This window comes from Ambystoma mexicanum, chromosome 5q, assembly GCF_040938575.1.
Source record: "Ambystoma mexicanum isolate Mex_15411 chromosome 5q, UKY_AmexF1_1, whole genome shotgun sequence".
NCBI lineage: Eukaryota > Metazoa > Chordata > Amphibia > Caudata > Ambystomatidae > Ambystoma > Ambystoma mexicanum.
Window position 1 is genome coordinate 950278534 of NC_090933.1, and position 27463 is coordinate 950305996.

A 27463-nucleotide genomic window follows, 5' to 3' on the forward strand; every position below is an offset into this window, starting at 1 on the left:
AAGACGGAAGACAGAACTTTGGGGTGATTTTTGCAGCAAGAATCAACCGGGAAGGCTCCAGGCAAGAGTTAATTTATGGCTGATGCAGCTCTGGTTTTGGCGCCCTTTTCAGGAGCCAGAAGAAGACTGAATATCGCTGGTCGGTTTCCTGTCACCTGCAAGGTCCAGCACTGCAATGAGGGGACTTTTCGGACTCTAATGTCATTCTGCAGGACGCCCAGAGACATGAATAAAGTTTCAGCTATATTCGGATTTCGCTAGACCGTGCACCGCATGATGGCTCAAGGTCCCACGGTATTGAGGTATTGCAGCCCCGCAAGGTCGCAGCATGATGTGGGATGGCTCAAAATTTAGGTCTTCTTGTGTTTAGTGGATCTCACCAGGCTCTGGGTCGGGGCCATTGTTTTCAGAGTCCCCAGGTTGCTTGGAAGGAAAGGTAACAGCAGGCTCTACAGTCACTGGAAGTCATCTCAGCCGCTGTTTCTCCATCTTCCGCGGATTGAAGTCCAGTGGTCGACTACCTCTTCAGCTTCCATGATCTGACTTTTATGCAGGAACCCAGCTAATTAAACAGATGTGGAATGTACAAACTTTGGCAGTCCTTTAGTGATCTTTCGTGACTACCCATCTTGATGCAGTGACCCACAGCTTTGAAAAAGACCCCTGTTGGGTCCAACACGTGTCGGCTGAGTGTAGTAATAAATCACCAACAAATCTAAAGCGACAAGACTGCTCCTATTCTTTGTAAAATCTGTATATGATCATACAGAGTCATTACTTCCATATACCAAATGTTGTCAAAGAGGATAAAATTCAAAGTACACTATAGGGAGTCTTAGAAATGACACCCATAAAAAGAGTAAACGATTCTGCGAGTGTGGAAAGGTCCCCACTAGAGTGAAAAATAATCCTACAGTAAAGCAAAAAGTTCTGGGGTTCTCACAAGTGAGGTAGACTAGCTTGTGTCACATCTAGACAGAATTGTGAAGATTAGCATGCGTCCCTTCTAAATGGCAATGCCAATAACCAACCCCACTAAACGATCCCCCCCTTGCGTACACCTCACACTTTACACAAGCACAACCATACCTCCAAAGCACTACAAACTGCACTGCACTACATCACATCAAAATATACCAAACATAGCCTCAAAAACAACAGATAACGGCTACTAACTGAAAAGCACACCTAAGCTCAGCGAACAGTGTTAACCGAACTGAGGCTTCTAACAGCACATCACAGATCTCTTGCTCTTTTCCCCGCTCAGCCTTACTAACCCATCCCACCCTCTTTCTTTTTCAGATCCGCCATAGCGCCAGGGAACCACTCTGGTGGTGAAAGTGAGCAGTATAAATATCCTTTACTATCACGTAACATAACTAAGAAAAATAATTCTCTTCCAGAATAATATTAAATAAATCCAGGGCATGTTTAGGCAGCGTGCAAGTATTTAGGCATGAACATGTCCGTTCCGAAGTGGTGAAGGGCCTCGGCTACTGGAGCTATGGAAATGGTTAAGTCTAAGGAACGTGTGTGCAGAAAGGTGACCACCTGAGCCGGAAGCACCTTAGCTATGGGGACTAAGGGCAGAGGGGCGTATATGGCGAGTTCTGTGCTGGAGATGGCATGCACAGGCTTATACAGTCTCGACAGGCACAATATTTAGCAACTCTGAAACTGTCCTGTTGTCAGGTACCGACAGAGGGATATTGTGGTGAGTGGCTTAAACAAAATCTTTATCAACAGCTGTTAATTCTGGGGAAGAGACATCAGTCACAACTTTGTGCATAGCAATAAAAGGAAAGGTCAAATACTTTTTCTGAACCGCCCTACTGCGCAGACTGTACAGAGGTTCGACAGTCCATAACTAACAATCTAGTATAGTAATACCCAACAGGCAATAGGTAATGATGGAACACCTATACGAGGTGGCAGAAAGCAGACTCAGCAAGTCCAGCAAAGACTGGCGGCGCCTTACTGACGTGCCTGAAACAAATTAAATAGGCGGCCTGTCGCTAAACAGCACAAGAGATATAGTCCCAGATCAGTCTAACAAATGGAATAATACATACAAAGAACCGAACCTGTATCTCCTCAGCACTCGCATAAGGTGGTGTGTGCTGAATTCACTATGAAGATTGTAGAAAGGATAAACGGTATCCTTCTATCCTTGGAACAGTAGTTCACACAAGGAACCCAAGAGAAAATAAAAGGGGAGGAGCCCAATGGGCACCACAGCAACACTGCACATAATGTGCTGTGTGCTGCAATAGGACAACACAAATGCCCAAAATGTTTTAGAGAAGTATAATTAAAAATATAAAGTATGGAGTCATACAAATGACACCCAGAAAAAGAATAAAAGAAAAGGTGAGGGGTTGGAGGCGGAGGGAGAGGGGGATTGCAGAAGAATCCCACTCCTTCAGAAACATAGAAAAATAATTCACAAGTCCAGCAAAAAGTGCTGGGGGTCTCGCAGGTGAGGGAGATTTAGCATAAACATGAACATATATTTAACACATACCAATAGCTTACAACAAACATAAATGCCAAACATGTAATACATTTGATAAACGCACAACATTACTATAACTAAATATAAAAAATATACATGTTATATTAAATTACCTCAAAAAACAGACCACCTACAATCACAACCTATATTATAGTGGGTGATAAAGTTATTTAGGAAGAAAGAGAAATGGTACAAGGGAGAACCCCTTTCTGTGTTTAACTTGTTTTATTTATTGCTAGGAAGCCGAAGGATCTACAAACCTAATCTATCAATGTCTGACCCTATTCTGAAATCAAACCCAAAAGATGGTCGCCTCGGAAACTTCCAGGCAGTTATTACAATCCTGACCTAGACAGTCGATATTTTTATCCTTCTGCCAGAGGTCTTTCCTTCTTCAGCATCTTAAAGCTCATGATTTTCCCCAAAGACCCATCCCTTAGGCGGTTCTTTTTCTCACAGGTTTCTGTGGTAGAACCCTGCTGCTAGCTCTGCATCCTTCACGCCACCAGCACTTGCAATGATCTCTCTGCCTGATATCAAGCAGAGCTTCTGCTGGATAGCTGACAGCTGATGGGCTACTTCATTCCATGTAGTCGTCTCTTTCCCATGGGAGTAGTAAATAGCAAGTCTGCGCTCGTCAATGACTTCCTTCACCCAATCGTATGCATCTGGGATTAGTCTTTCCCTTGGGCTGCCTGTCTGTGTTCCTCTGATTGATCCTTTATCTTAATTTGGTCGTGATAGTTTTATTACTGTTTACTTGACATTGGGTTGGAGGTAAATTGACTTAATTATCCTTAATTGCAGGCTCCGCGGCTTTAAATTTGCACTGTGCCGATTTGAAATTCTTATGTGTTTGGGGTTTTGCAATGCACCACAGCTGCTTGTGTTCTCTGGGTGAACCGTTGAGGCATTCCGCTTGACTGTGCGGTTAAGATAGCCTAGAATCTTCCTTCTTATCCGGTTCACAGGTTTGTTGGTTCTGCGAAGTCCTCTCGGTTAGTGTTTTACTCTGCTGCACAATCTGTCCTGGTCAGGGGATGCTGGATCTTGTATCCCTGTTGCTATGTTTGAGATTCTGGCATTCTGCAAGGGGAAAATCTAATACTGTGTCTCATACGTGGCGACGAATCAAGGGAATCCTGCTCCGTCCACCCTCTGGGAGGCACATCGGGTAGCGGTCAGACATCCCAATTCCCTGTGGCCTGGCCCCCTCATGGAAAAGGATGGCGAGCGCCTCTAATTGACCACAGCTCCAATTGGTTTTGATGTAGTTTTTAGTTGTTTATGTTTAATAATATATCAAACCCTAACATTGATATTTCCAAATGTAACATTCGATAACCAACTCATTTTTGTGTGTGTGTGTGTGTGTGTATATATATATATATATATATATATATATATATATATATATATATATATATATATAATATTTTCTGTTACTTGTTCTCCAGAGGTAGTTGGAGCACAATTGTGGTGTCCAGGAGCTACATTTAGCTGCTGCTTATCAAGTCTTTATTCTTTATTTTGATCCTGGCACTACTTGTCATGTTGTGCCTTAGGGTAGCAATAACACTACCTGATATACAATATCTGGGTGTAAAATGGGCATATGGGGGCAGGTTAACTTGCCTTGTCTCTGAAGAGTGTAAGGTAGGCGTATGATGGCATGTGGTAGGGAAGCACGTGGGAGTAGGAGACTTTTTTTATTTTTTATTTTTTGTAGGCAATGTGAAATGTGAATGATTATTTTCTGGGGGCAATATAGAAGCTAGTATGAGAATGTGGACTTAACTGGCGCAATGTGAAACATGCCATTACAATTTGGGAAAGCGATCCAGATCCCGTTAATAGTATTATTTTGTTTTTGGGGGGCGGGCAAGGGCAGAACGGTCTCTAATCTTCCCGTGGTACGTTAAATCTATGTAGATGAGCCAACTCGCTCATCTTGTCTTGATTGGAGGGTTTCCAATTGGTGAACATTCATTGACTCATAGTTTAAAAAAAAAACATTTTTTAATGACCTCAGATCCGCTGTTCTCAGCATGCATAACAGGGTTACAATTGAAAGTATTCATTGTTGAAGCATTAGACCAACTAGCAGACTTGAGTACTATTCAGTTGAACATTGGACAAAAAGGCCTTCAATGCAATTGCACACGACGAAAGAGATGTAGCCCACTGCTTCACTCAGAACACATTATCATTGGTCTACAACCATTGGCTCTCCAAATGTTTGAGCCAAAACTCCCATCAGCCTTAACCATCCTAGTCAATTTTAAGGTTCATGGTAGGTGTAGTCCAAAACATCTGGAGAGACGCAGAATGCAGACCACTGTATTATACCCATCGGGCAAGGTAAGCAGTGCAGAATAGGGTTTCTGGCATAAAATGAGTTCTACTTGGATAATCGAAAGGCTCACATTTCAATTACCATTGACACTGTTTTCGTGCTATGTTTTATATAAAGAAATAACCCAATTGTGCAAGTCCCATATAGTGCAAGGGCACATGCTGTGTTGCAAGAAATGGTCATATACCAAGAAAATTGGAGCATTGCTTACTCAAAAAATGTTTGCGCTGCTATTAAAATGTAAATAAAATGGAAGTGCATACTGCTCTTCTATGTACTATTAACAGTATTACTATGGTCTGTTGCAATCTCCTTCGGCTAATCCGTATTATTTGCTAGCATGCATGCATGCTGATTGACTGCTATGAAAAGCATGCAAGCCACCACAGATGCTAGCTGTTAAAGAATTGCAAATGAAAAATCGAGAAATAATTTGTACAGACCTTGTAGCTTAAATAGGGGACTGTTAAATGTTAAAGGTATTTGTACCGCACGCCGTCACCAACGGAATTGGTCCCCAGGCGCTCTGGCGGATCTGTAAACAATAAGGTGGGATGGGTTAGTAAGGTGGAGAGGGAGTGGGATGGTGAGAGGAGTGGTGTTCTGTTGGCAGCTTCAACTCGGTATACACCAGGTGCTGAGCTTTGGTGCGGGTATTGGATCGGTGTCAGTCCGCGTGTGCTGTTGCTCCGGTTTATGTGTTGTTGCAGTGTTGTGAAGTGCCTGCAGCTTGCTGTGCCAGAGATGGTTGTGTGAGTTTTTTGAGTGAGATAAGTATGCAGAGTTTGAGCTTATATTGGTTAGTGGGTTACCTGACCTTTAGCATGCTAACATTCACAGTTCCGTCCAAGTGTGGCACTTGTTGACACTCACAATCCTATCTAGATACCCAAGTGTGGACATGCCAACCTTCAAAGTCCTATCTGGATGCGACGCAGGCTAATATTCACTAATCTAAGTATGGCATATGCTAACATTCTGGTTTCACCTAAGTGCGGGCATGCTAACATTCAAAACCAATCTAGATGTGATGCAGGCCAATATTCACAATTCCATCCATGCGTGGATATGTCAACATTCACAATTCTACCCAAGTGTGGCATATGCTAACATTCAAAGTGCTATCTAGCTGCAATGCATGATAATATTCATAATACTAAGTGTAGCATATGCGAACACTCAGGTTTAACCTAAGTGCGGCGCTAGGTCACCAATCTTTCTAAGTATGCCTGGTGTGAGTCTATGGCAGTCTGTTATTGGAAGGTAAGGTAGAGTGTCAGGGGTTTTCTGGAGTACTTCCCACCCATGCTACACTTAATTTTTGTTGGTGTCTGTTGACTGCTGGCTTCACTGACTTCCCCTGCGGACACCTGCAGACACATTTTGGAGCCGCCAATGTCGGAGCCGCCCTTGGCCTTGGGGCCCTTAGCTTAGCCGCAGGGGCTGCCGGGCAGAGGGCTGCCCTGGGAATTTCAGATTTGTCTATCAGGTGGCCAATCACTGGGGGGGGGGGGGGGGCGGGGTTGGGAGTCGGGAGGAGGCGGGAAAATAACAGGAAGCTGGGGGGGGGGGGAGAGGGGACAAGGCTGCGTGCAGGCAGCTGTGGGCGAATAATTATTTAAAAGAGGGCCCAAAGCGGTCCCATGGTCTTCCACTCAACTGGCCTTCATTATTTTAAATGGCGAGGAGGCCGGTGGCTGGCCTGCACTCGTTGATCGACAGTAGCCAATCATGGGGGGTGGGCGGGTTGGTTCGGCGGGAGGGTTGGGAGGCAGGAAAATAACACGGGAAGCTGGTCGGGAGGGGGACAAGGCTGCGTGCGGGCAGGTGTGGGCAATTAATTATTTAAAAAAGGGCCCGGACTGTTGTGAGCAGTGGATACACTACCCACACATTTTATGTTCTTGTATCGGTGGAATAATGTGCACAGTGTGTATATCTTCTTACAGACTAGTGATACCTGAAGCAATACAGACAGTCAACTTTGGCAAATGTTTTGCTTTGCTCCACTTTTTTTAAAACAACTGGTCTATATTCCTTGTCTAGTTTGGACTTTGGTTTTTTGTGATGTAAGATGTGTTCTCAGTTGTGGCTAATTTAATAATATCCTGTTATCCTGTTAAATCATCATTACCAATAAGGCATTGTGTCGTAGTGGCTAAGGGCACAAAAGACCATGCTGCCACTTTGAATTCCTGCAGTGGTGACTCTGTGACACGCATCAGCTTAAGCTCGTTTCTTTGGTGACTCGGTGAAGGTTGACTGCTTGTGCGTAGGGTAAGTGTGTTTTTCTCCCCTTCGACTGGCTGCTTTCTAGAATCCGTGGCTGCAGTTGATTTTCCTTTTTCCCTAGATGCAATACCCTGGTCACATGTCTGCTCATGGCTATTCTTTGGGTCGACTCATCAGTGTTTGGTGAGGTCGCGGGGGCAGTTAAATGAGCAAATCCATCTCAAGATTTCTGCTGTACCAGATGAAGGGGCAGACTTGCTCTTTAACAAGCCAGGCATTGATTCTAGAGGATTCACAGTATCTACCACTGATAACGGGGAAACCTGGTAACCTGACACATGTGGAGGGGCCGTAGGGAATCCCACTTACACCAACCCCATGTGGCTTCCTGGTGCCTAGATTCCCCTCTGAGCACCAAACGCATATTATCCAGTGGGACTAATTGACAGTCTCCACCATAACCAATTTGCTGGGTGGCGCACAAAGACTGCATTGTGTATGTAAATGTGCATTTGAAAGGTATGATGGCATGCTTTGCTCCATTAAATACCCTAGATCATTGCCTTTCCATTAATTTTATAAAATGCACCTAAAACAATACACAGCAGACTGGGAATGCTTGGATCTTTGTTTGACATTCACGTTGCTCCTTTCATATTAACTTTAACCATGGTAGCGCTTTTAGCAGCTTTGGTTTATCCACCTTTTCCCTGGGACAGAAGCCTTGACACTTAAATGCACCTTTTGTTTGAAAGTAGCAGGGCATTGTACACAAAGTCTCTGATCATTTAGAACAAAACATTGATACCGAAGTTTATAATATGAAAATAAGCAACCAAATAAAGTTCAATTTAACTATTAAGCAATAAAATATAAGTGAATATTTAAACCACTTAGAACATACACTCATACTGTCAGCTCCAGAGATGGCTGCTTAAGAGCTGTGCTCCTGTGCCCGTCTTGATATTATCCTTCCTTAATAATGGGTGATAAAACATGTCCTGCTGAGACCTCCCAACCGGCTAAGAGACAAAGGGGAGTGGGGGGGTATGGGAGGGAAGAGGATGTGAGGGGAGTGGAGTGGAGAGGATGTGAGGGGAGGGGAGATGCCCAAATACTGGAAACACTAACCAAGGTGATGGTTGACATCGCAGAAATCAAGGCAAAACTGATCAGTGCTGAAGAAAAGTTTGTCTTTCTACAAAAATGGTAGCTGTCAAACACCTCAATACTGTGGATGACACAGGTCTGCGTCTTGCAGATAAGTGAGACAGTTGGAGATTGAGAATGGAAAGCTGGCTCAAACTTTCAGAGCAAGAACATTTCTCAAGGAGAAATAATGTAAGGATTGCCGGATTTCTTGAAAATGTGGAGCGTGGGAGTCCAATATACTTTCTGGGGAAGGCTTTGATTTTCCATACTAAATCTAGACCCTAAAATGCCTCTAGAAATGGAGAGAGAGCACATAGATCACTGGGCCAGAAACTTGCTTTGGGACCGTGCCCTAGACACTTCATTATTAAATTCTTAAGATTCCCCACAAGAGAACTATTTGGCATGGGGAGGTAATAAAATAATATTTTTTTTTTTTTTGCTGACCTAAGTAAAGATGTTTTGGAGAAGAGGAAATGTTTCAATACAGCAAAGGAAAAGGCGAGAAAAAAGAATTTAGAGTACATGGTTCACCGAGCTATTCGGATTACTGTGGATGGCCATTTACATTCCTTTGTTGATCATAAGCATGCAGAAGCCTTTTTAACTGACTTGGATACAGAGCCAATGGAGGCATCATCGGTAACTCAGAAATCTGCTCAACAAAAGAAGAAACTTGATAAATTGGGATCAATGTGACTTTTGTTTCTTGGTCTGCTTTATTTAGATTGTGATTATTTTTTTTAATTGACTTATGACACTTTTATTTTTCTTTCTTTCATTATTCCGTTATGTTAAACGGTCATTTTCACCATTGTTATGGTTTAATTCCGAAGTTGGTTTGAGTTTGAGGAAAGCACCTAACTTTCTGCACGTGATCCTATGCTTTTACACGCAATGACGGATATGTCATTACGGCTGCTCTCAGTGATGGTCCTGCTTCTGGCTGAGGCAATGTTGAAATTATGGTCTCTTGTTATGGACCAACACCGAACTATGCTCGGGTGACCTAAGCAACTGGCTCGAGTAACCAACAAGTGGAAACATAACTAGAGCCGAAGCCAGATCTCATTGGTTGGACAGGGTCACTGACTGGAGTGATTGTTGTGAGGTAACATGAATGGTGCATCCCCTATGCGATCGTCTGTCTTTAAGCTGGATGCCAAAAGAGTCATTTGGTCACCTGAAGTGAGTCCAATCCGGCTCGTTTGATGAATCGTGTCGTACCTTTCATTTGATCCTCAACTTTAATCTCTGTGCGCTGGATGCATGTTAAGGATTCACAGTGTTGCAGATGAGCGTTATTTTGTATAATTACCTTTCTGCAAATCTACTGGTGTTATCATAATTTTATACGTCGTAACCTTTTAATGTAGTTTCACGTTTATGGTCAATCGGGATTTATATACTTTGAGTTAAATGACAACTGATGTTTGGCCTCCTTGATTTAATGCTCATTTCTAGCAAATGCCTAACAATGTATATTATATGGTCCTATCTGATGAGTTGTCTTGTGGTATACTTTGTGCAACTCAGCTGGTGCAGTTTGTTAATATATTGACTATTGCTATTGTCTACACCTAGCTAATCTATGTTAAGGGTGTTTTATTATTTTTTTTTTAAATCTGATGGACCACATACATGGCCTACTGTTACTAGTTGAACATGTATACTTGTATTCTGTTGTGGGATTGGTAATTTTGTTTTTCTTTCTTTTCTCTCATAACTGTAGCTTCATGATGGCCACTATATCCACTTCTTTTTGGTCGGAGTGAGGAGTATTCAGCTGCCGGCTCATTGGCCGTATAATGTCATTAAAGTGTGCCGGAGAACATGTGGGAGGGTCATTGTTTGCAGCTCAACGGAGGTTGTTTATATATTCACTGGTTTCAGAGCTGCTTGGTGTGGTGTATCTCGATGGCTTGTTCATGGGAGGGTGTACGCTGCGGTGGATGACAGTTTGTCTTCCTGGTTAGTGCGGTTCTGATACCGTGCAACTATAATGCAGGGGCTTTCGCTAGAAGAAAGGGGTGTCATAGTGAGTGAAATTCTCAAGTATTATGTGTTTGGCTTGGTCTACTTGAATAATTTGATGGAATAGTTTTAGTTGTGGTCATAGATGTACATGATTTTATGACCTAATGAAGTAATTAACAGTTTTCTGTACTATATATTGGGTCTTGGACATACTTTACGATTCGTTATATATGGTGGGAAGGATGGAGTAATATTGTATGAGGGCATATGCTACTTACTGTGGGGGTATGGTTAGGAATGTTTGCAAGTTTGTAAATAATAGTACTTTGACTAATCCTGACTTTTGTTGGGCTCATTTAGATAGATATTTTAGTATGTCTTTGTGTTTTGTGTGTTTCTTTGTTGGGGGGGGGGGGGAATAGGTTGCTTCGCACTCTGACTTTATATCTTGCAAAAGGGTCTAATGAGTCTAAATTCAATACTCGGTGTTTCAGGTTATTATACTGTTCTTCTTACTGCAGCAAATGCCAGGGGAAATATCTCACATATGAACGCAGGTATGTACCAAAATTGAAGTTTGAAAACTTGCTATTGTGAGGTAGAATGGGGTTATGATATGATATGGCATTTGTAACGCGCCTATACACAGGTGTTTCAAGGCGCGACGAGGCAGGGAGGGGAGGAACAAGGGGAGACAGACAACGATCCTACTAGGCCAGGTGTCATTCAGATCGCGCAAGTGCAGGGGTGGGGGAGGGGGAAAAAGTGCAAGGGGAAGGGGAGGGGGGAAGTGCAGTACAAGGTAAGTGGCGTAAAGTAATAAATAAATAGGGCCAGCTGGTGGCAAGTGCAAAGTAGGTGCAGAACAAGTGCTGGGAAAGGGGGGGGGGGCTGTAGGGATACAGAGACAGTCCCGCAGTGCAGAGGGGTTCCAAGGCATCAGTGCAAGTGGAGATTGGCTGGGCCCAGGACCGAGGCCGTTAAGAGTGGTCCAGTTGCAGAATCGGTGCAGTTTCAGTGAGGACTATTAGCTGTTCAGCAGGGGAGAGGGAGAGAGAAAGCAGAAGCAAAGAGGAAGGTTTTGAGGTGCTTCCGGAACCGGAGATGGTTCTCCTCAAGTTTCAGGGAGGCAGGAAGGCTGTTCCAGAGGGAGGCCCCTGCCGCGGAGAGAGATCTACCCCCAGCTCGTTGCTTCGAGAAGCGGCTGACCCTGAGGGAGTTGGAGGCGGATGAGCGAAGGGCTCGGGAAGGAAGATATTTGGGAAGAGAGAGTTGAAGGTATTTAGGACCCAGGCCCCAGAAGGCCTTGTGGACAATGCAGAGGGTTTTGAACTTTATCCTCGCAACCACTCGGAACCAGTGTAGAGATTTCAGTCCTGGAGAGATACGGTCCCTGGGCTTGAGGCCAAGGACAAGTCTCGCAGTTCTGTTCTGGATGAGTTGCAGAGGGCGGAGAGTGGAGGCAGGCAGATTAAGATAGAGGCTGTTACAGTAATCCAGCTTCGAGAGAACCAGGGCTCGGGAGACAGTGAGCTTCTGGGGGAAGGAAAGGAAGGGAAGAATACCTCTGAGGAGGTGCAGCTGGTAGTGTGACTTCTTAGCGACGTCAGAAATATGAGGAGAGAAGGAGACTGTGGAGTCGAAGATGACCCCAAGGTTTTTTGCCTTGCAGGTAGGAGCAGGGAGGGGGCCAAGGGAGGGAGGCAGGCCAGAGAGCTGCAGGGAAGGAGGGAGTGGGTGTACCAATGAGTAGAATCTCAGTCTTACTGGCATTAAGGCAGAGGTCATTGGCGGCACACCATTCCTGGATAGCAGACAGACAGTCAGAGATGAGGGAAGGAGAGGGGGAGGCTGAGGGTAGCCTGAAAATGAGCTGGGTATCGTCCGCATAGCACTGGAAATTAGGGCAGAGAGCGGCGATGCGGTGGGCAAGGGGTGCCAGATACAGGTTGAACAGCCAGGGAGAGAGATTAGATCCCTGGGGGACACCACAGGTGGAGAAAAAGATGTCGGAGAGGAAGGACCCCAGTTGGACCTGGGAGGGTCGATTTGAAAGGAAAGAGGTCAGCCACGCCAGAGCCTGACCAGTGATACCCAGGTTTGCACGGAGACGGTTGAGCAGGATGGCATGGTTGACAGTGTCAAAGGCAGAGGAGAGATCGAGCAGAATGAGAACACACGGAGTGTTGGAATCTTGGCACATGGGATGTGAAGGGTTTGAATAGCCTGGTAAAAACGGGAAGAAAAAATACTGGCTAAGCTTTGGAGGGATAGAATTGATGTGGTTTTTCTACAGGAAGGATCAGGGAATCTTCTCACTAACTCGGAGTATTCGAAAATGTGGTTAAATTGTTGTTCATCAAAATCGAGAGGGGTGGGAATTTTGTTGCGAAATGGATTGGGTCTCCATGTGAATAAGGTAGCTATGGATAGTGAGGGACGTGTCCTTATGGTTTATTTTCTTTACAAAGGCAGACTTATCACCCTCTGTTCTATTTATAGTCCTTGGGTTGGTGGGTGAAATTTCTTTGCAAATTTAACCAAGCTGTTAAGTGAAATGAGAGGGGAAGTGGTGATCCTAGAGGTGGGGGGGGACTTTAACTGTATTGGATTAGAAGATTGATAGGTCTTCGACATGTTCCTTTACTGGACATAAATCAAGTAAAGAGTTTCTAGAATGTATTGATATGTTTGATTTGGTTAATGTCTGGTGAAATCTGCACTATGGAGAAAAGGTTTACTCGTTTTACTCTCCGGCTCACGATTCCTTTGCTAGAATAGATTGTGTCCTTGTTTCTGAGTTGAAGCTGCAATTGGAGCAGATATTGGTGAACGATATCTCTCGGATATCTCAATTGTTGAGATTAATCTAAATATGAATACTAGCAAACATGAATTTGTGTCAAAACACACACTTACTTGGAGGAGAGAATCGACACTCTCCCCCGAACCACAGAAGCCGAATGAATTCGACCCTCCCACCGTGGTTGGCACAGGTGCCTGAATTGTAACACAGGACACCACGTGGCAGCCAATGGGGGCGGAAGAGGAGTTAGGGAGAGGTTGTGGATGGGGAGGGGAAGTTGGGGAAACCGGGAAAAGGGTTAGGACAAAACCTAAGTTGGATAGGTAGGGGGGGGAAGCACTGGGGGAAAAACCCTTCCTTTCATATACCTGTATATCCTAGTTCCTGACACACTGTAACATTGACTACATGAATACCCAGTAACATAGATCAGGACACACCTTAATACGTATGTCCCTGACTTCAGAACAAACCTAGAGCACCAAACATGCACATGTAGTAGCAAGCGGGATGAACACAGGACAATGGAACTTTTCCCATCAATGAAGAACGAAACACATGGCCCGTAGGGCAAGCTTGCTACTGCAATACATAAACACAGAAATGCATGTCCTTGCGATTTTTAACCAGACAAACTAATACACATCATCACCCCTTGAGCTGTATTCGAGAGAATATGCCCCAAAAATGTTCCGTAATGTCCTTGTGCTTACTACACAAAACCAATTGCTTTATCCCCAAATTCAGCCCTTCCGTGATTGCCAAGTATCAGCTTCATGCGAGAGAAAACATATGCATCATAAGCTTCCACCCCTTCTGCACTTATCTGAGCTCCGAGGGTCCCGCGGGACTCCTCGGAGGATTAGTAGCACGCTGAAAATGCTGCCGCAGTTCCGCATGAAACTCGGTGCAAGAGAATGCCCGAAACCTTGTGTAGCTTTAGGGCAGAGCTTTGCCGTCCATGGTTTCCTCAGCGTTTCGCCGACATGCTCCTCACGCCAACTGCTCCTGGATTCGTAATAAACCACACCTGTTTTCACGCGCCGTTGCTCTTTATGCTGTTTGTAATCACTGCAGCTGGCAACGCGCACGTGACCTTCTTCCTGATTGTGCACAGAACTACCAACCTCCCGTGGCTTGCTGGGAATTGTAGTCTTTGCCTCCAAAACTAGCCCAAAAAGGATTAAGAGACAAAACGTGTGACTCCTGTGCGCTTCCAGCCCTTATTCCTCACAATTTGGTAGGTGGAGACTTAAACCATTCATCTCGAAAGGGGGAAAATGCTTCGAAGGCTCTACGTACTACTTTTGAGGAAAATTGTGGTTCAGCTGATAGCCTTATGGTCTGGGACTCATTTAAAGCCTCTATTCGGGGGGAATTCATGAATTGGACCGCCAGGGTAAGGAAAAAGGGGAAAATTAAATTGAGGGAACTTGAATTTGAGTTAGGAGACTTGCAAAAAACGTATGCTCATTCAAGGTCTGAAGAGGATCGCATTCAGGTTGCCAAAGCTAGATACTTGTTAAGATGTGAAATTGATGCTCAAGAGGATGGGGTGCTTTTTTACTTGAAACGACGATATTGGGAGAAAGGAGAATGGGGGGGGAGGTTATTGGCTAATAAATTGAGGGGTTTCTCTGAAAGATCCTTTTATTAAAAAAAAAAAGTATAATGGTTTGGGTGGTGTTGTGGTTAAAAAGAAAGGTAAGTGAATGCTTCGCTCTTTATATGCTACCCTATATACTGAGAAACGCATTCAGCTAGAATGTGAACTAGCTTTTTTTTGTTGTTGTTTTTTTTGAAAAATTGATGTTCTGTCTTTCTGACGAGAGTAGTACATTTCTAGATGCCTCAATCTCTATTTCAGACGTTATACAGGCTAGTAATGGTTTCAAACTTGGAAAATCTCCAGGGTTGGACAGATTACAAGCATTTGATGTTCAGCAGTAGAATTATGTGATCTCTGCAATCGATTCCTAGTAGACGGTATTGTTTGTCCCGCGATGAAAGAGGCAGTGATCACTGTAATCCCTAAAGTAGGACGAGATGCATCTAAGTGTTGCAATTATCATCCTATTTCTTTGCTCAATGTAGATATAAACATTTTAACAAATTCTGGCCAACAGATTCGATAAGTATATTGGATATCTGATTGATGGACACAGGTTGGGTTTATGAAACAACACTATGGTTATGATGATATTAGAACACTTCTGGATTTTTTGAATTTGACAAACTCAGAGATTGAAGAGATGTTACAGATTATAATTATTTTTTTAGATGCCAAAATGGCTTTTGACAGGGTAAACTAGTCTTTTTGATTACCATTATTTTTTCTGCTTGTTTTCTTCAACGTATGCATTTAGAGCCTCCAACTTTCTTTGCAGTCCTATGGGCGTCTTATCCAGCACGATCAGGTCGTTTGCATATAAAAGATGACCTATTATCTAGTTTCACCTATTTTCGGTGAACAGGCTCTGGGGGGGTTCTAGCCAGTCTTTCATATCCAAGATATAGAAGTTGTAGAGTACAGATTCTAGTGGGCAGCCTTGTGTTAGCCCTCTTTTCGTAGGAATTGCTTGGGTTAGATTTCTCTTTTGATTCGGTCTTACTTGGAATTGATATCTGTATGGAGCGCTTTGGTTGCTGCTGTCAGGTCTACCAGGCAACCTTTCTGCTCCATCTTGGTCCACATAATTTGTCGGTCTACTGTCGAAAGCTGCTGCCATATCTATGGAAGCAAGGAACAGATTTTGATTTTCTTGAATGGTTTTCCCTTTCAATAAATTGAAAGTCAACAGGTTTAGGCTGCAGTCTACATTTTCAACAAATACAGCTTGCCTATGATCGTAATTCCCTGAAGTTGTTATCCATTCTTTCAGCCTTTTCAGAAGTACGTTTGCAAAGAGTTTACCAATCACATCTAACAGTCGTTTTTTCTCTGCTATTTCAGGATTGTGTTTAGCCTCATCTTTGTATCCTGTTTGCACTGTTATTTTCTCAGAAAACTGGAAGACACGTCTCATATTCTTCTATTTCTGTTGCTGCTTCCCATTTTTCTATTGATTTGACTAACATTGGAGTCCATTTTGCTGATAATCTGACTGTTTCACATTGATTTTGTTTCACCAGTTTTTTTTGGTTTCCATGTGACCTTTGTGGTGTAGTACTGGGGCAGAACAGGAGACAATCAGCATTCCATGGTCACTGCTTGATGTCGGAATAATTTTCAAGGAGGATATGATGTTAAAAATTTCACGGTCAACAAAGAAGTAATCTAATGTTGCACTTGAGTTATGAGATATCTAAGTGGGCTTACCCTCCAAATCTCCACTCACGTTCCCATTAACCTGTAGGATGTCTCAAATTTTCATCTCTGTTAACCATTTTTGCGTTCTCGACTGTTTTTGTCGTTTTTGACTTGTAAGGCCCCCTTGAGATTTTTTTTTTATTCATACAGTCTGTTAAGGCATCGCATATGATGACGACGGGACTATGATATTCCGCTCTTAACGCATCTATATGTTTAGTGACTGTTTCCAGTAAAGCTTTGGCCTTTATGTTCCAACACAGGTTGAAAATTGTTTGGGTTTTTTGCTCCTTTCGTTCCCCTCGCCCCCTTTTTTTTTTCCTCCTGTATTATTATTTGAATGAGAGAAGATTGTTGTAGTGTGCATACTATATTTCCGCTATAGTTGTTCTTTATGATGGTTAAAAAAACCTGCAGATGGTCTGCCTTTTTCCCTTTTGTATGCTTTGCTCAGTAGACCTGAGGCCCCGTTTACATTTGGGGTCTCTTGCAACCAGCGTTCCTGAATGCAGATGATGTCGGCCGTCAACAATTCTTCATTTATAATTTCAAACAAATGGTGAAATCCCTGTGTATTCCAGGAGGCAAAGCAAGCCATTTCCAGGGAATCGCGGCTTTTGGTCTAGCATTTTCTTTTTGTAGCCAGGGTCTCGGCTAACCAATCCCATGGTTTTTCCGTATCAATCCTTGTCTCCATTGGTGAAACGATGGTCTTCTGCACGTCTTCCATGTTATCATCACTTCCTTTTATTCTCATGGGAAGAGCGGTTGGACCCTGTAACACTGTTGGAGAGAACCTTATTGGCATATTATTTATGTCCTCTGTGTCTATATTTTCATTTGAGCACCTGTCTTTCTCTGGACTCCTTTTCGTTGCGACCTGTTTTGGTTCTTGTTCTCGAGGATTTGTTCCATACATCTTGATGTCAAAGCCAAACACTAAGTTCATCCGTGGCCGACCATATTGGGTTCATGACGGCTTTTGAAATAAGATGAATGTAAATTCGGTCCGTTTCTTCTTCTTTGGGGAAGGCAACAATTCTGATATACTTTGGTTCGATGACTCAGCAATTGTGGTACATTGTGCAAGAGTTTCATGAGGTTTGATCTGTTTAGAATCAATCCATCGTTTGCTTTCAGTACTCTCTCTGATATTAGCTTATATGTATTGCACTTGTTTTCAGTTTGCTCTCGGCTCCCCTTAACGTTAGTTGTCTCTACTTTCTCTTTGCTTCTGTGTTTCCCTATATGATTTGTTCGTATTTCAATGTTTTCTTTCTCGATCTTGATTTGATTGATCTATCATTGCCTTTAGCAGTTTACGTTTTTTGTTTTCTCTTGTATTGTTTGCCTCTAACTGATTGGTTTTATTTTTTTTAAATTAGTTTTCTTGTAATGTTACAAATGTCGGGGTGCTTATCGTTATACACTCAGGCTCTTCTATTATATTGCTATCCTCCCTGTGCAGTTCATCTTTGATTTCCTGCTCATCCATTTCTTGTGAACGCTCATCATAGACTGATAAGAGTAGCAATACATCTTGATCGTCAGTCAATTACATCACTTTCTTCCATGGTTCCTTTATCTAAATCTCTGATGTATTCTCGCTCTAGTGCCTTGTTTGTTCCCACCTTCTTTGTCTTTGTTCACATTGACCTTTTGTCCCAGGGTCGTTAACAGATTTTCGTAAGGTTTTAAATTGCGAATGAACTTGTGTGTTCTGTCCTTTGTAGCACCTTTTTGATTTGACAATTTTTTTTTCTTCTTTTATTTGGATTCTCAGGTGCCATCTTTTGCTTTTTGTTTTGCTTTTCTCTTTTGATTCCGTTGTGCTCTCTACGTTAAACAAGGGAAACCATTCTTTATTTTGATTATGGGCTCCTGTTTCTTGGTCCTGACCTGTTACACTATTGGTTCTTTCCAACTTGTTTACCTGTCTTTGCTCATGTCCATTTGAGGGTTCCATCAACCTTCTTTTTCTTTTTTTTTTTTTTTCTTTTTTTCTTTTTTTTTTTTAAAATTTGTTCATTGGTGCCCACCTTTTCACTTCCTGATTCTTGTGGGTCTTTATGACCTATATCCTTTTTTTTCCATTGATGTGCTTTTATTTAGGGTCGGACCATTTTCTTTACTGGGTTCAGATTTAAGCAAGGTGATGGTGTCGCTGAAACAATGCAAAAAAGCTTTTTGTCACCACGTGCGTCTTCCATTAAGTCCATAAGAGTCTTGAAGATAACGTTTTCTGAGTCCTTTTCTCGGGCCCGCCTTTCTTTGGTGACCTCTATGTAATTTTCTACATATATTAATTTAAATTGCATGAGGGCCAATAAGGTGGACTGGTCTTTATAGTGTTCATGGAAGGCCTCATACAATTTGAGGATTGGGGCCAGTGTTATCAGCATTGAGCCGACTGTTGCTTGCATGTTAGCGCAAAATTCCACGTTGGCCCAATGATGTTCTGGGCCAGCTACTTCTTGCCTGCTCGTCCGTACCCCCCCCCCCCCACCCGCCCCAGCATTCCTTTTTATTGGAGTCGTTTTTTGTTTGCTCCCTTCTCCTTCCTCCCCACTTTGTGAATCCACGCGTTGGTTGCGCCGAGATCCTCTTCTTGCAATTTTTCAACACTTCCTTGTCGTTGGATTATGGAGGCAGAAGTATTTTTGTTTAAGGGCTTATTCCTATAGTTTGTACTTTCTACAAGATGCATGATGCTGTTCTTCTCAGGTATTTCTTTTTTTTTTTTTTTCCGGGGCCATTTCCAGTGTGGATTTATTTACTTCTACTTCTCCAATGGTTCTTTTCACGCTCGTTGTATGGGGAGTGGATGTTTTTGCTGGATGTTTAAAGTCCATCCGTGCATCATCTGCATTTTTCACAGGGTGCTTGATTTTGACTCTTCGTTTGTTCACCAATATGTACTAGATGGGCACTTATCTTTTCAATATTCAATGTTGCCATTTCATCAAGCGCTCCGCATTTGCGTTTGTTCCCCTTGTTATATTTGTGTTGTCATTTTTCTCCAGCTCCATCCGATCATGATGACAATCTGTCAGATCACATCTCCCGGAGGCTTAAAGAAGATTGTGATCCGACACCTAAAATTCTACTCTCTGTATTCTAGGACCCATTTTCATTACTTCCTAGGACCCATTTTCATTACTTCCGGTCTCATGCCAAGATTAGGTTTTGAAGAATTAAGTGGCTCTTTCTTGTTGAAGTGCCATCCTATTGATTTTACTTCTGTTAGCAAATTCGCTCTTGATCTGTATTTTTGAGTAGATATTTGTAGCATGCTAGCTCCATGGTTCACATTTTTTATTGTCATTTGCTTGTCTTGTGACAGAGCTTTTATGGCCTTCTGTATAGGGGTTTGTTGACTTCCCGTTTTTCCATTGTTCTGTGGACTCTGCTTGCTTTTTTTTGCAATGTTTAGTGAGTTTTGTGGCTTTGCAGCTACGCCTTTTCCATTTCCCAAGCAGTTGTTTGCCTTGGTTTGTGATCTAATTCTTTTTTGGGGTGAGGGGGTCCCTCCACAGCGTCCTCATACGCGGGCGAATCAAGACTATCTCGATGGGGACTTGATCTTGGTGTTTTTGCTCTAGCTTTTGTTGTCCCTTGTTTAAAATTCAAGAATGCCTTTTCTCCAGGTGAACAGAAGGCTTGTACACCTTCTGCCACTACTGCTGGGCAAATTATTGAGGTGTCTGGTCTAGCCAGTTATTTCACTTAACTGTTTTTTTTTTTTTCTCTGCCCACTTCCTTCTTGACGCCTCGGGTATCTGGTGTGTCTGCGCCAGGTCCTCGGCAGTCACACCAGCAAGAGGTTGCCACGAGCAGTTGCGCCATGTGCCTCTGTATCTAGCCGCTTACACATCAGGTAAGCAGGAAGGTTCGTGGGGGGGGGGGGGGTGGGGAGGTGTCTTCAAGGGCCAGACACGCGACAGGCTTTGTAATAATCTAGCATTTGCACGTACCTTGTTCTTTGGATTCGCTTGTCAGGGAGGGGAACTCAAGTCGTGTTGATGTCTGTTTACCACAGGACTTACTCGGCAGGCTCGATGTTCGCCTGCGGCCATCTCACACGCCTGTTCTAGTGCAGGCCTGCTCCCTGAGATTCCCACTCCCTCCTCCTAGCCACAGGTTAAATCACCAGCAGCTGGCAATTTTGCTGGACTCTGAGCCCATGGGGCTTGCATGTTTTGCAAATTTGGCAAGTCCAGTAAATTTGAATTTGGTTCCATGACTCCCCTCTATGCCCCCTCGTCAAACACTGGTCCAACACTCCGCGGACGCTCTGTGTCGGGAGTGAAGCTTTTGTAGAAGCAGAGTCTGCCTCCAGCAGCTACCAATATTGATTGGACCCGACTATGAATTATTTAGGTTGACTGACTTCCCTTTTATTTTTACCACTGGTGACCTCTTTCTTCATTTTGCAGGAACCCTACCATAGATTGTCCCGAACCAAACGCCTCCCATCTTTCGGACAATCTTCCACCCAGTATGTCATCCAACACTTGGTATCCCAAAACACTTTTGTTTTCCAGCGTGATTATCATTTATAAATTCACATGTTTTTATTCTCCTATCCTCGCACTGGGAATTCTCAGTAAAACAATATACCATAAAAGAATATGCCACATACAGAATACCCTTTTTGTCCTGGACCAATGGAGGGGGAGAGGCTTATGCCCTGCACAGGGAAGCTCTTTTATTGTGCTTGAATTCCAAGGGGGTTGGTGGTGTGAAGGCATCATGAAGCAAGACACAGACAACCGATTCAAAGTTCAAACAAAATACTTTTATTAACTTAAATGTCAGCATGCTGTAAGGCCTAACTTGGCCCTATCCTAAAGTAGGATTTCCCTACCTAAAGAAACTAAGGATAATCTCAGTCAGTAAATTCAACTTAAATCTGTCTGGGTTCAAAACCTATACTTGCCCTCACAACTAAAGCTAAACCATGTGTAGGGTTGTCAACAACAAAATAAGTAGTGTTCCAAAATAAAGTTCTGAGCTTCTTCCAGCTCTCGTTCCCCAAGTTCAAAGCAGTTCCAAAAAGCTATATGGTTACCTTCCCCAAGAAGACAACACAGTTCAAAAAGGGTCTTCAGGGTTTTCTTCCCCAAAAAGATAACTTGGTTCTTAAAAAGGCCTCAAGGTTCCCTTCCCGCAAGGTGACGTCACTGGTCCAGAAGCCCCCAGGTTCTCTTAACCCAAGTTCAAAAGCAATCTCCCAAAAGGTTTTTGGTCTCTTCCCCCAAGAAGAAAACCATTCAAAAAAGCAATCGACGCGAGGGTGGGAGCTTGCAGGAACTTTGGTTCTCCGCGCTTGTCTGTATCCATCTCCCAGCTTTGGGTTATATATCGTGCTGCCTGTAATTTGGGTTCCTCTGGGACAAAGCTCCTGCAGTCCCATTGTTTAAGACTGTACAAGGTTAGGGTTAGAACCCTGTGTTATTGTGGCGCCACGGTACAGTTCCAAAAAGCGCTGCAAGGTTCTCCTTCCCCTAAGGCCACAACAAAGTTCACAATCTCTTAGGTTTCCCTTCTCCAAGATGTCGGCTTGTTCAGTTTACCAACTCACTCAGTCTCCTAATACTCAAAACCAGTTCTAGGTCAACTTTACACTCCAAATTCCTCAACATTATACAAACATTGCTATCCTTTGCCTTCACTTCAGAAATTTCTTGCTTGTCTTTCCCAGACGGTAGCCTCCGTCTAGGCGCAATTGTCGGACCACCCGTTACAGGTCACGCAACCGATAACTTTAGGATTTCTTTCCCACACAGGTTTTTGTCACTACACCTGTGCTCTGGTTCACATTAACTTTGGTGTCTTCTTGCCAGTCTCTGGGTTCACTTCTCTGCGAGCAGCGCATGCCTGCTACGAATCCCGCTGTGTTGCCAGCAGCTGTGCCTCAACCAGCCTCCGCGCTTGTGAGTGCTCCACAGCTGCGGCCACCAGGCAGAGGAGACTGTCAAGCTTTCGGGCCCCGCTGTCAGTTTCTCTTTGGCAAAAGCCAGCGTCCTGGCATCCAGGCAGGACCCTCCTCGGCAGCCCCCTCCGATGCAGGAATTCTCCCTCTCAGGCCTGTCTCCACTGGCCCGGCGTCTCTCCCGCTGGTTGCCCCCTCCTGACTGTCATCTCCACCTTTTATGCACCTGTGACCTATTAACAAGTTGCAGGTGCAAACCCTGAAGTCCAATTGCCTGTCCATAATTGCAGGTGTTCTCCGGACATGCATGACCCTCACAATAGTTTTCAGTCCTCTTCCCAGTACTAGAGTGGTATAACTGAGGGGACCTATGCACAAATCTGTTTTTTGTTTTCTTTTTGTCTGAGGTTTTTTTGAAACATTAGGGGGGGGCGGTAATAGTGTTTACCTTCCCTTAATAAGCAAACGTCCCCCTATTTATCCTCTTTCTAGTGTAAATACAGTAAGGGCATTTTCCAGGGTATTCTTGAAAGGCAGAAAAGGGGAAAAGATGACAATATCACATAAAGACTGCTGGGACTGAAGGTTCATCATGAAATTAAAATGGGGATACTGTGTCTCACTCGAGGGCATCCCCGTCCCTCGCATATACACTCCCAGGGTCGGGGATCCAAAAGCGATGGCCCTTCCATGGCCACCTGGGCAGAGGATATTGGGGTGGAAGTGACAACGCCCTCCGGTTCCTCACAGTATACAAGAAACCCAATTTAAAGGAAGGCATGATGGTAAGACAATGTATGGTAAGAAAATGAATCCTGTTCTTGGTAACTGCAAATGGGAAATGAGGTAAAATTAATGTATCCCAGTCACGATGATGCACTATATGCTTGTACCTCGTTTCGGTAATGATTGACTAGGTCAGAAATTGTTGAGGTAAAACATTGTGGTATAGTTCAGTTATCATTAGTGGGGGTTGGTTGGGCATCTACGGAGGATCAGTGCTTAACTACTAATCAATGCTTTTTGTACACTGATCTCACCGACCTCTATTTCTTTTCTATCAGTTCCTAGGAACTATGATCCAACACTGCATCCATTTGAAGTGCCGCGAGAGTACACTAGAGCTCTCAACGCCACAAAGCTGGAACGGGTTTTTGCCAAGCCGTTCCTGGCCTCGTTGGATGGACACAAAGATGGAGTGAACTGCATGGCCAAACATCCTAAAAGCTTGACTATGGTGCTTTCTGGGGCCTGCGATGGCGAGGTGAGTGCTTTAAGCCTTTTGCATTATTTCCTGTTGGGCCTCCTTTTAATGTCTTGTTAGTCTTTTTGATATCTCTGCAGCATTGTGTGATGATTCTTTGCTTGGCCTTTGCCAAATTGTGTGTTAGCGACTGGTTCTTGTAAAATGTGGTTGAATAATGCCATACATTATGTACAGAAGAATGGGTGTGTCGTGATGTTGGTATGTATGTATGTATGTATGTGTGTGTGTGGTTTTTTTTTTTTTTTTTCTTTATTTGTTTTTAGAACCACTATTTGTGAGGGACCAATCCCAGCAGGCTTTCAAGGTTTCCAACGATATTGAGTCGACCTTTTTAAATAAAATGTTTACAAAACAAAATGAAAGTTTGATTTAGAAAGACCGTTCCGTGACCGCACGGAGCGGTCTTTCTAAATCGAACTGTCACGCCCTTGCTGCACTTGAAGCAGGGGCTGGTGGGCAGGGCGAGACGGAGAGGTCGGGCCACAGCAGTGCTAGGTAAGTGTGTGTGTGTCTCTGTGCATGTGTGTCTCTGTGTGTGAAAATGTGTTTATGTGGGGTGGGGGGCTGGCGAGGAGCAAAGGGGGATGTGGGGCGAGGGTATTCCCCCTCCTCTCCCCCACGCTCCCTAATTTTAATAGAAAAACCCTTGGACATGTCCTTTTCCTGCTTCCTGATGACTGCACAAAATCAACTGAAATACATTGGTCTTTTTTTTTATTTTTATTTTTTTTTATTTATTTTACGTGCAACCTTCAGAAAGATGAAAAATGACATAGAACCAATGTGACTGAGCAGTAAGACTTAGACTAAGGAGGGAGAATTTTAAAGTGCACAATGATTGTCCTGCAAAAGATTGTCCACCCAGGAAAGTATCAAAGTGTATAATTATTAAAGCAAGATGGGGGGCGTGGCTTGGCGGCCATGCGGTAGGAGGCACGATTGAGAAGCTCCTTTGAGATCCTGAAGCAGATCCAGCCGAACTGGCGTAAAACTATTGAAACAGCAACTAAAAGAAACAGATGTCAGAACATCTGTAGAGCACTCACTGAGTCTCCCGACAAAAATCGGAACCAGGATCGAGCAGAAAAAGACAAACTAAGATGCCACCCACGGGAAACAAAATGGCGGGCGGAGAGAACTTCAGTGCTTCGTGACCAGAGAGCGAGAAGACCTCAGGCGAAGAGTGGCTGGCTGGGGACAGACAACAACCAGCATAGCAGGGGGCCCTCCGGAGAGGTGGCCGAAGTTGAACAGAGGTGATTCAGGAAGAGGCGCCCAGGGCGCCGATACGGACACTGTAGAGGGACGGGGCTGGAAGAAGCCCAGCGGGGAGAGCGTACCCGGGCTCCATTCTGACACAGGCGCGGCGGCCCACAGGCGCCATCCCCCTCCAGAGCCACCCCGCCTGGAAGAATAATGAAGCACACACGGGCCACGATAATCTGCCCGAAGCACCCACAGCTGGTGCAGTAAGCACACCCTGAGGCTGGGGGGAAGCAGGAGGAGTAGAGTGGGGCAGACAACACAAAGGGAAGCGTACCCTGTCGCACCGGTGACCTGCGGCAAACGGAAGGCACACACGGACAAGACCACACTGTGCCAGGTGAGGAGACCAGATAAAACTTGAAGGAGGGTGCACAGGGGACGAGAGCCACCACACATTGGGCAATACTGACTACAGGGTAATTCACGCAAACAAGTGAAACGAGACCGCTACCCAACCTGTAGGCCCGGGAGGCTAGTGCTGCAGGGCTGCAGGGCCGCAGGGAGAACTATTAAGGCATACCTAAGTACACTAGAGAAGGGACCACACAAAGCAGAGCCAAGGCACAATATTCAGCACAGTAAGCTCCCCCAGCAGATTAAGAGGGTGCACGATAACCCACAAAAAAGTCAGAACTTACAGCTGAGAAGCTCATGAACCGAACCCAGGACATTCAGAAACCGATCGGGCCGGGGCAAGGACGGACCCGGGCCCACTGATCACCGAGCAGTATAGAAGTGGGCACCATGCAGATCTGAGCAGTTATCTACAGAGATCATGCCAAATCTGAAAACGGAGGGAAAATCCAAACAAACCAAGCATAGAAGCCTTCACTAAGATACCCGGAAATAAACAACCTTCTCAGCCTAACGCAGCAATGGCTACCTCAAGCGCAACCCAACAAGCGGGAAACCCAAATGAAGGACCGATACTAGAAGCAATAGCTGCCTTGAAAGCGTCCCTTGAAGCCAAAATGGACACAGCGATAGGTGCCCTCAAGGCATCCTTGGAAAATAAACTAGACGCCGTCATGGTAGATGTGGGCCTCCTCCGCCAAGACGCCAGAAATTTGACATAGTAACAACAATGGAACAGCAAGTGCAGCAAAACACCACGGACGTCACTGTCACAAACACATATGTCGGAGGTGATACAGAAGATCAAGATCCTTGAACAAAGGGCGGGAGGAAGGGCACGAATGAATACGATCCGCATAGTCGGGCTTCAGGAGGGCGAAGAAGGCAGAGATCCCACAGAATGTCGAAACTATGCTGCTCCTAGAGATCAGTGCTGGAACACAGGGCTTTGCAGTGCAGAGGGCGCACAGAGCACTGACCAAAAGACCTCAGCCATGTGCCCCGCCGAGAGCGATGATTGCCAGGATCATGAATTATAGGGACGGGGAGAAGATACTATCATTCTCAAGAGAAGGGGGAGTGATCACAAGGAACTCCTCCAGGATTACCATCTATCCAGACAATACAGTCATGGTCCAAAAACAGAGGGTGAGATTCGGCCCGACCAAAGGGCGCCTCAGGACAGCAGGAGTGCGATACATGCTTTTATACCCCGCCAAACTCAAGGTAATACATCAAGGGAAATCGTGCTTCTTTGACTAAACCGAAGATGCCCACATATGGATGAACCAGCAAGGCATCCTCTAGCAAAGACAGAGCAACCCGAATAACAATGTCGACTCCTAGGAACAAGACGTCAACATAAAGTAATTTGACCAGGCCAGATGTACAGCATGAAGGAGCAATTTGCTCCAATCCAGCCGTGATGGCACAGGAAAACCACAACCCTAAAAAAAAGAACGTTCTGCAAGTTTCGGATGCTAGTTTGGAGGCATCATGCTGCGGCGAGCCAGTTCCACTTCGGCGGACAGAGCAAGAGAAGCGGTGAGGCCCGAGCAGGGGGAGGGTGGCTGGGCGTTAGTTTGGAGGTTTTTGTTTTTGTACTGGTTAGTAACAGGTATGGTTGGTTGGCACACGGCACTAACGGTGGGAAGGACAACTTATGCAATCACAGAACAGCTCGAGTAAACGGAGACCGGAAAGATAGACAGCAGCAAACCAAGGAAAATCACCCCAGAGGCAAAGGTTAAAAGGACCCTGAGGAAGGCGGAACGCCACAAGGGATGGACGGAAGGAGAAGAAACGGGGCAAGAAACAAGATGAAGGCTATAGGACAACAAAGCGATACATATATGGGCCTAGATAAGATAATAGCAACCTGGAATGTGCAAGGGCTCAATGCCTATGTCAAAAGACTCATATGTCTGGTTAAACAAGATGAAAGTAAAGATAGCAATGATCATCTAACATCAGAAAAACAGGCCGAGGTGAGCAAGAAATGGGGAGAGCAGGTATATAGTACTACATAGTAGAACTATGCAAGGGGGGGCACCAATATGGATTGCGCCGGGAGTACCGTTCCAGCCAATAAAGCAAGAGCGTGATACAGAGGGAAGACTAGTGGTGGTGCACGGAATGCTAGAAAACGGGGAAATATGTCTGGAATACCTACGCCCCAAATCACGATGCAACAGAATTCTTCAGGAATCTAGCGCCCAAACTAGCTCAATACAGGGAAGCTACGTTCATCTTGGCAGGAGACTTTAATTGCACCCTGGATCCACTCCTCGAC

The 27463-nt window shown here is 44.4% G+C and overlaps 1 protein-coding gene across 1 annotated transcript in view; it reads left to right on the forward strand.

Moving 5' to 3' along the window:
• DCAF13 (DDB1 and CUL4 associated factor 13) overlaps positions 1-27463 on the forward strand; it is a 675264-nt gene that overhangs the window by 43601 nt on the left and 604200 nt on the right. The window contains exon 2 of the mRNA XM_069621473.1: positions 23348-23547. Within this exon, the coding sequence (XP_069477574.1) occupies positions 23348-23547 (200 nt within the window). The remainder of the gene's footprint in view (positions 1-23347; positions 23548-27463) is intronic.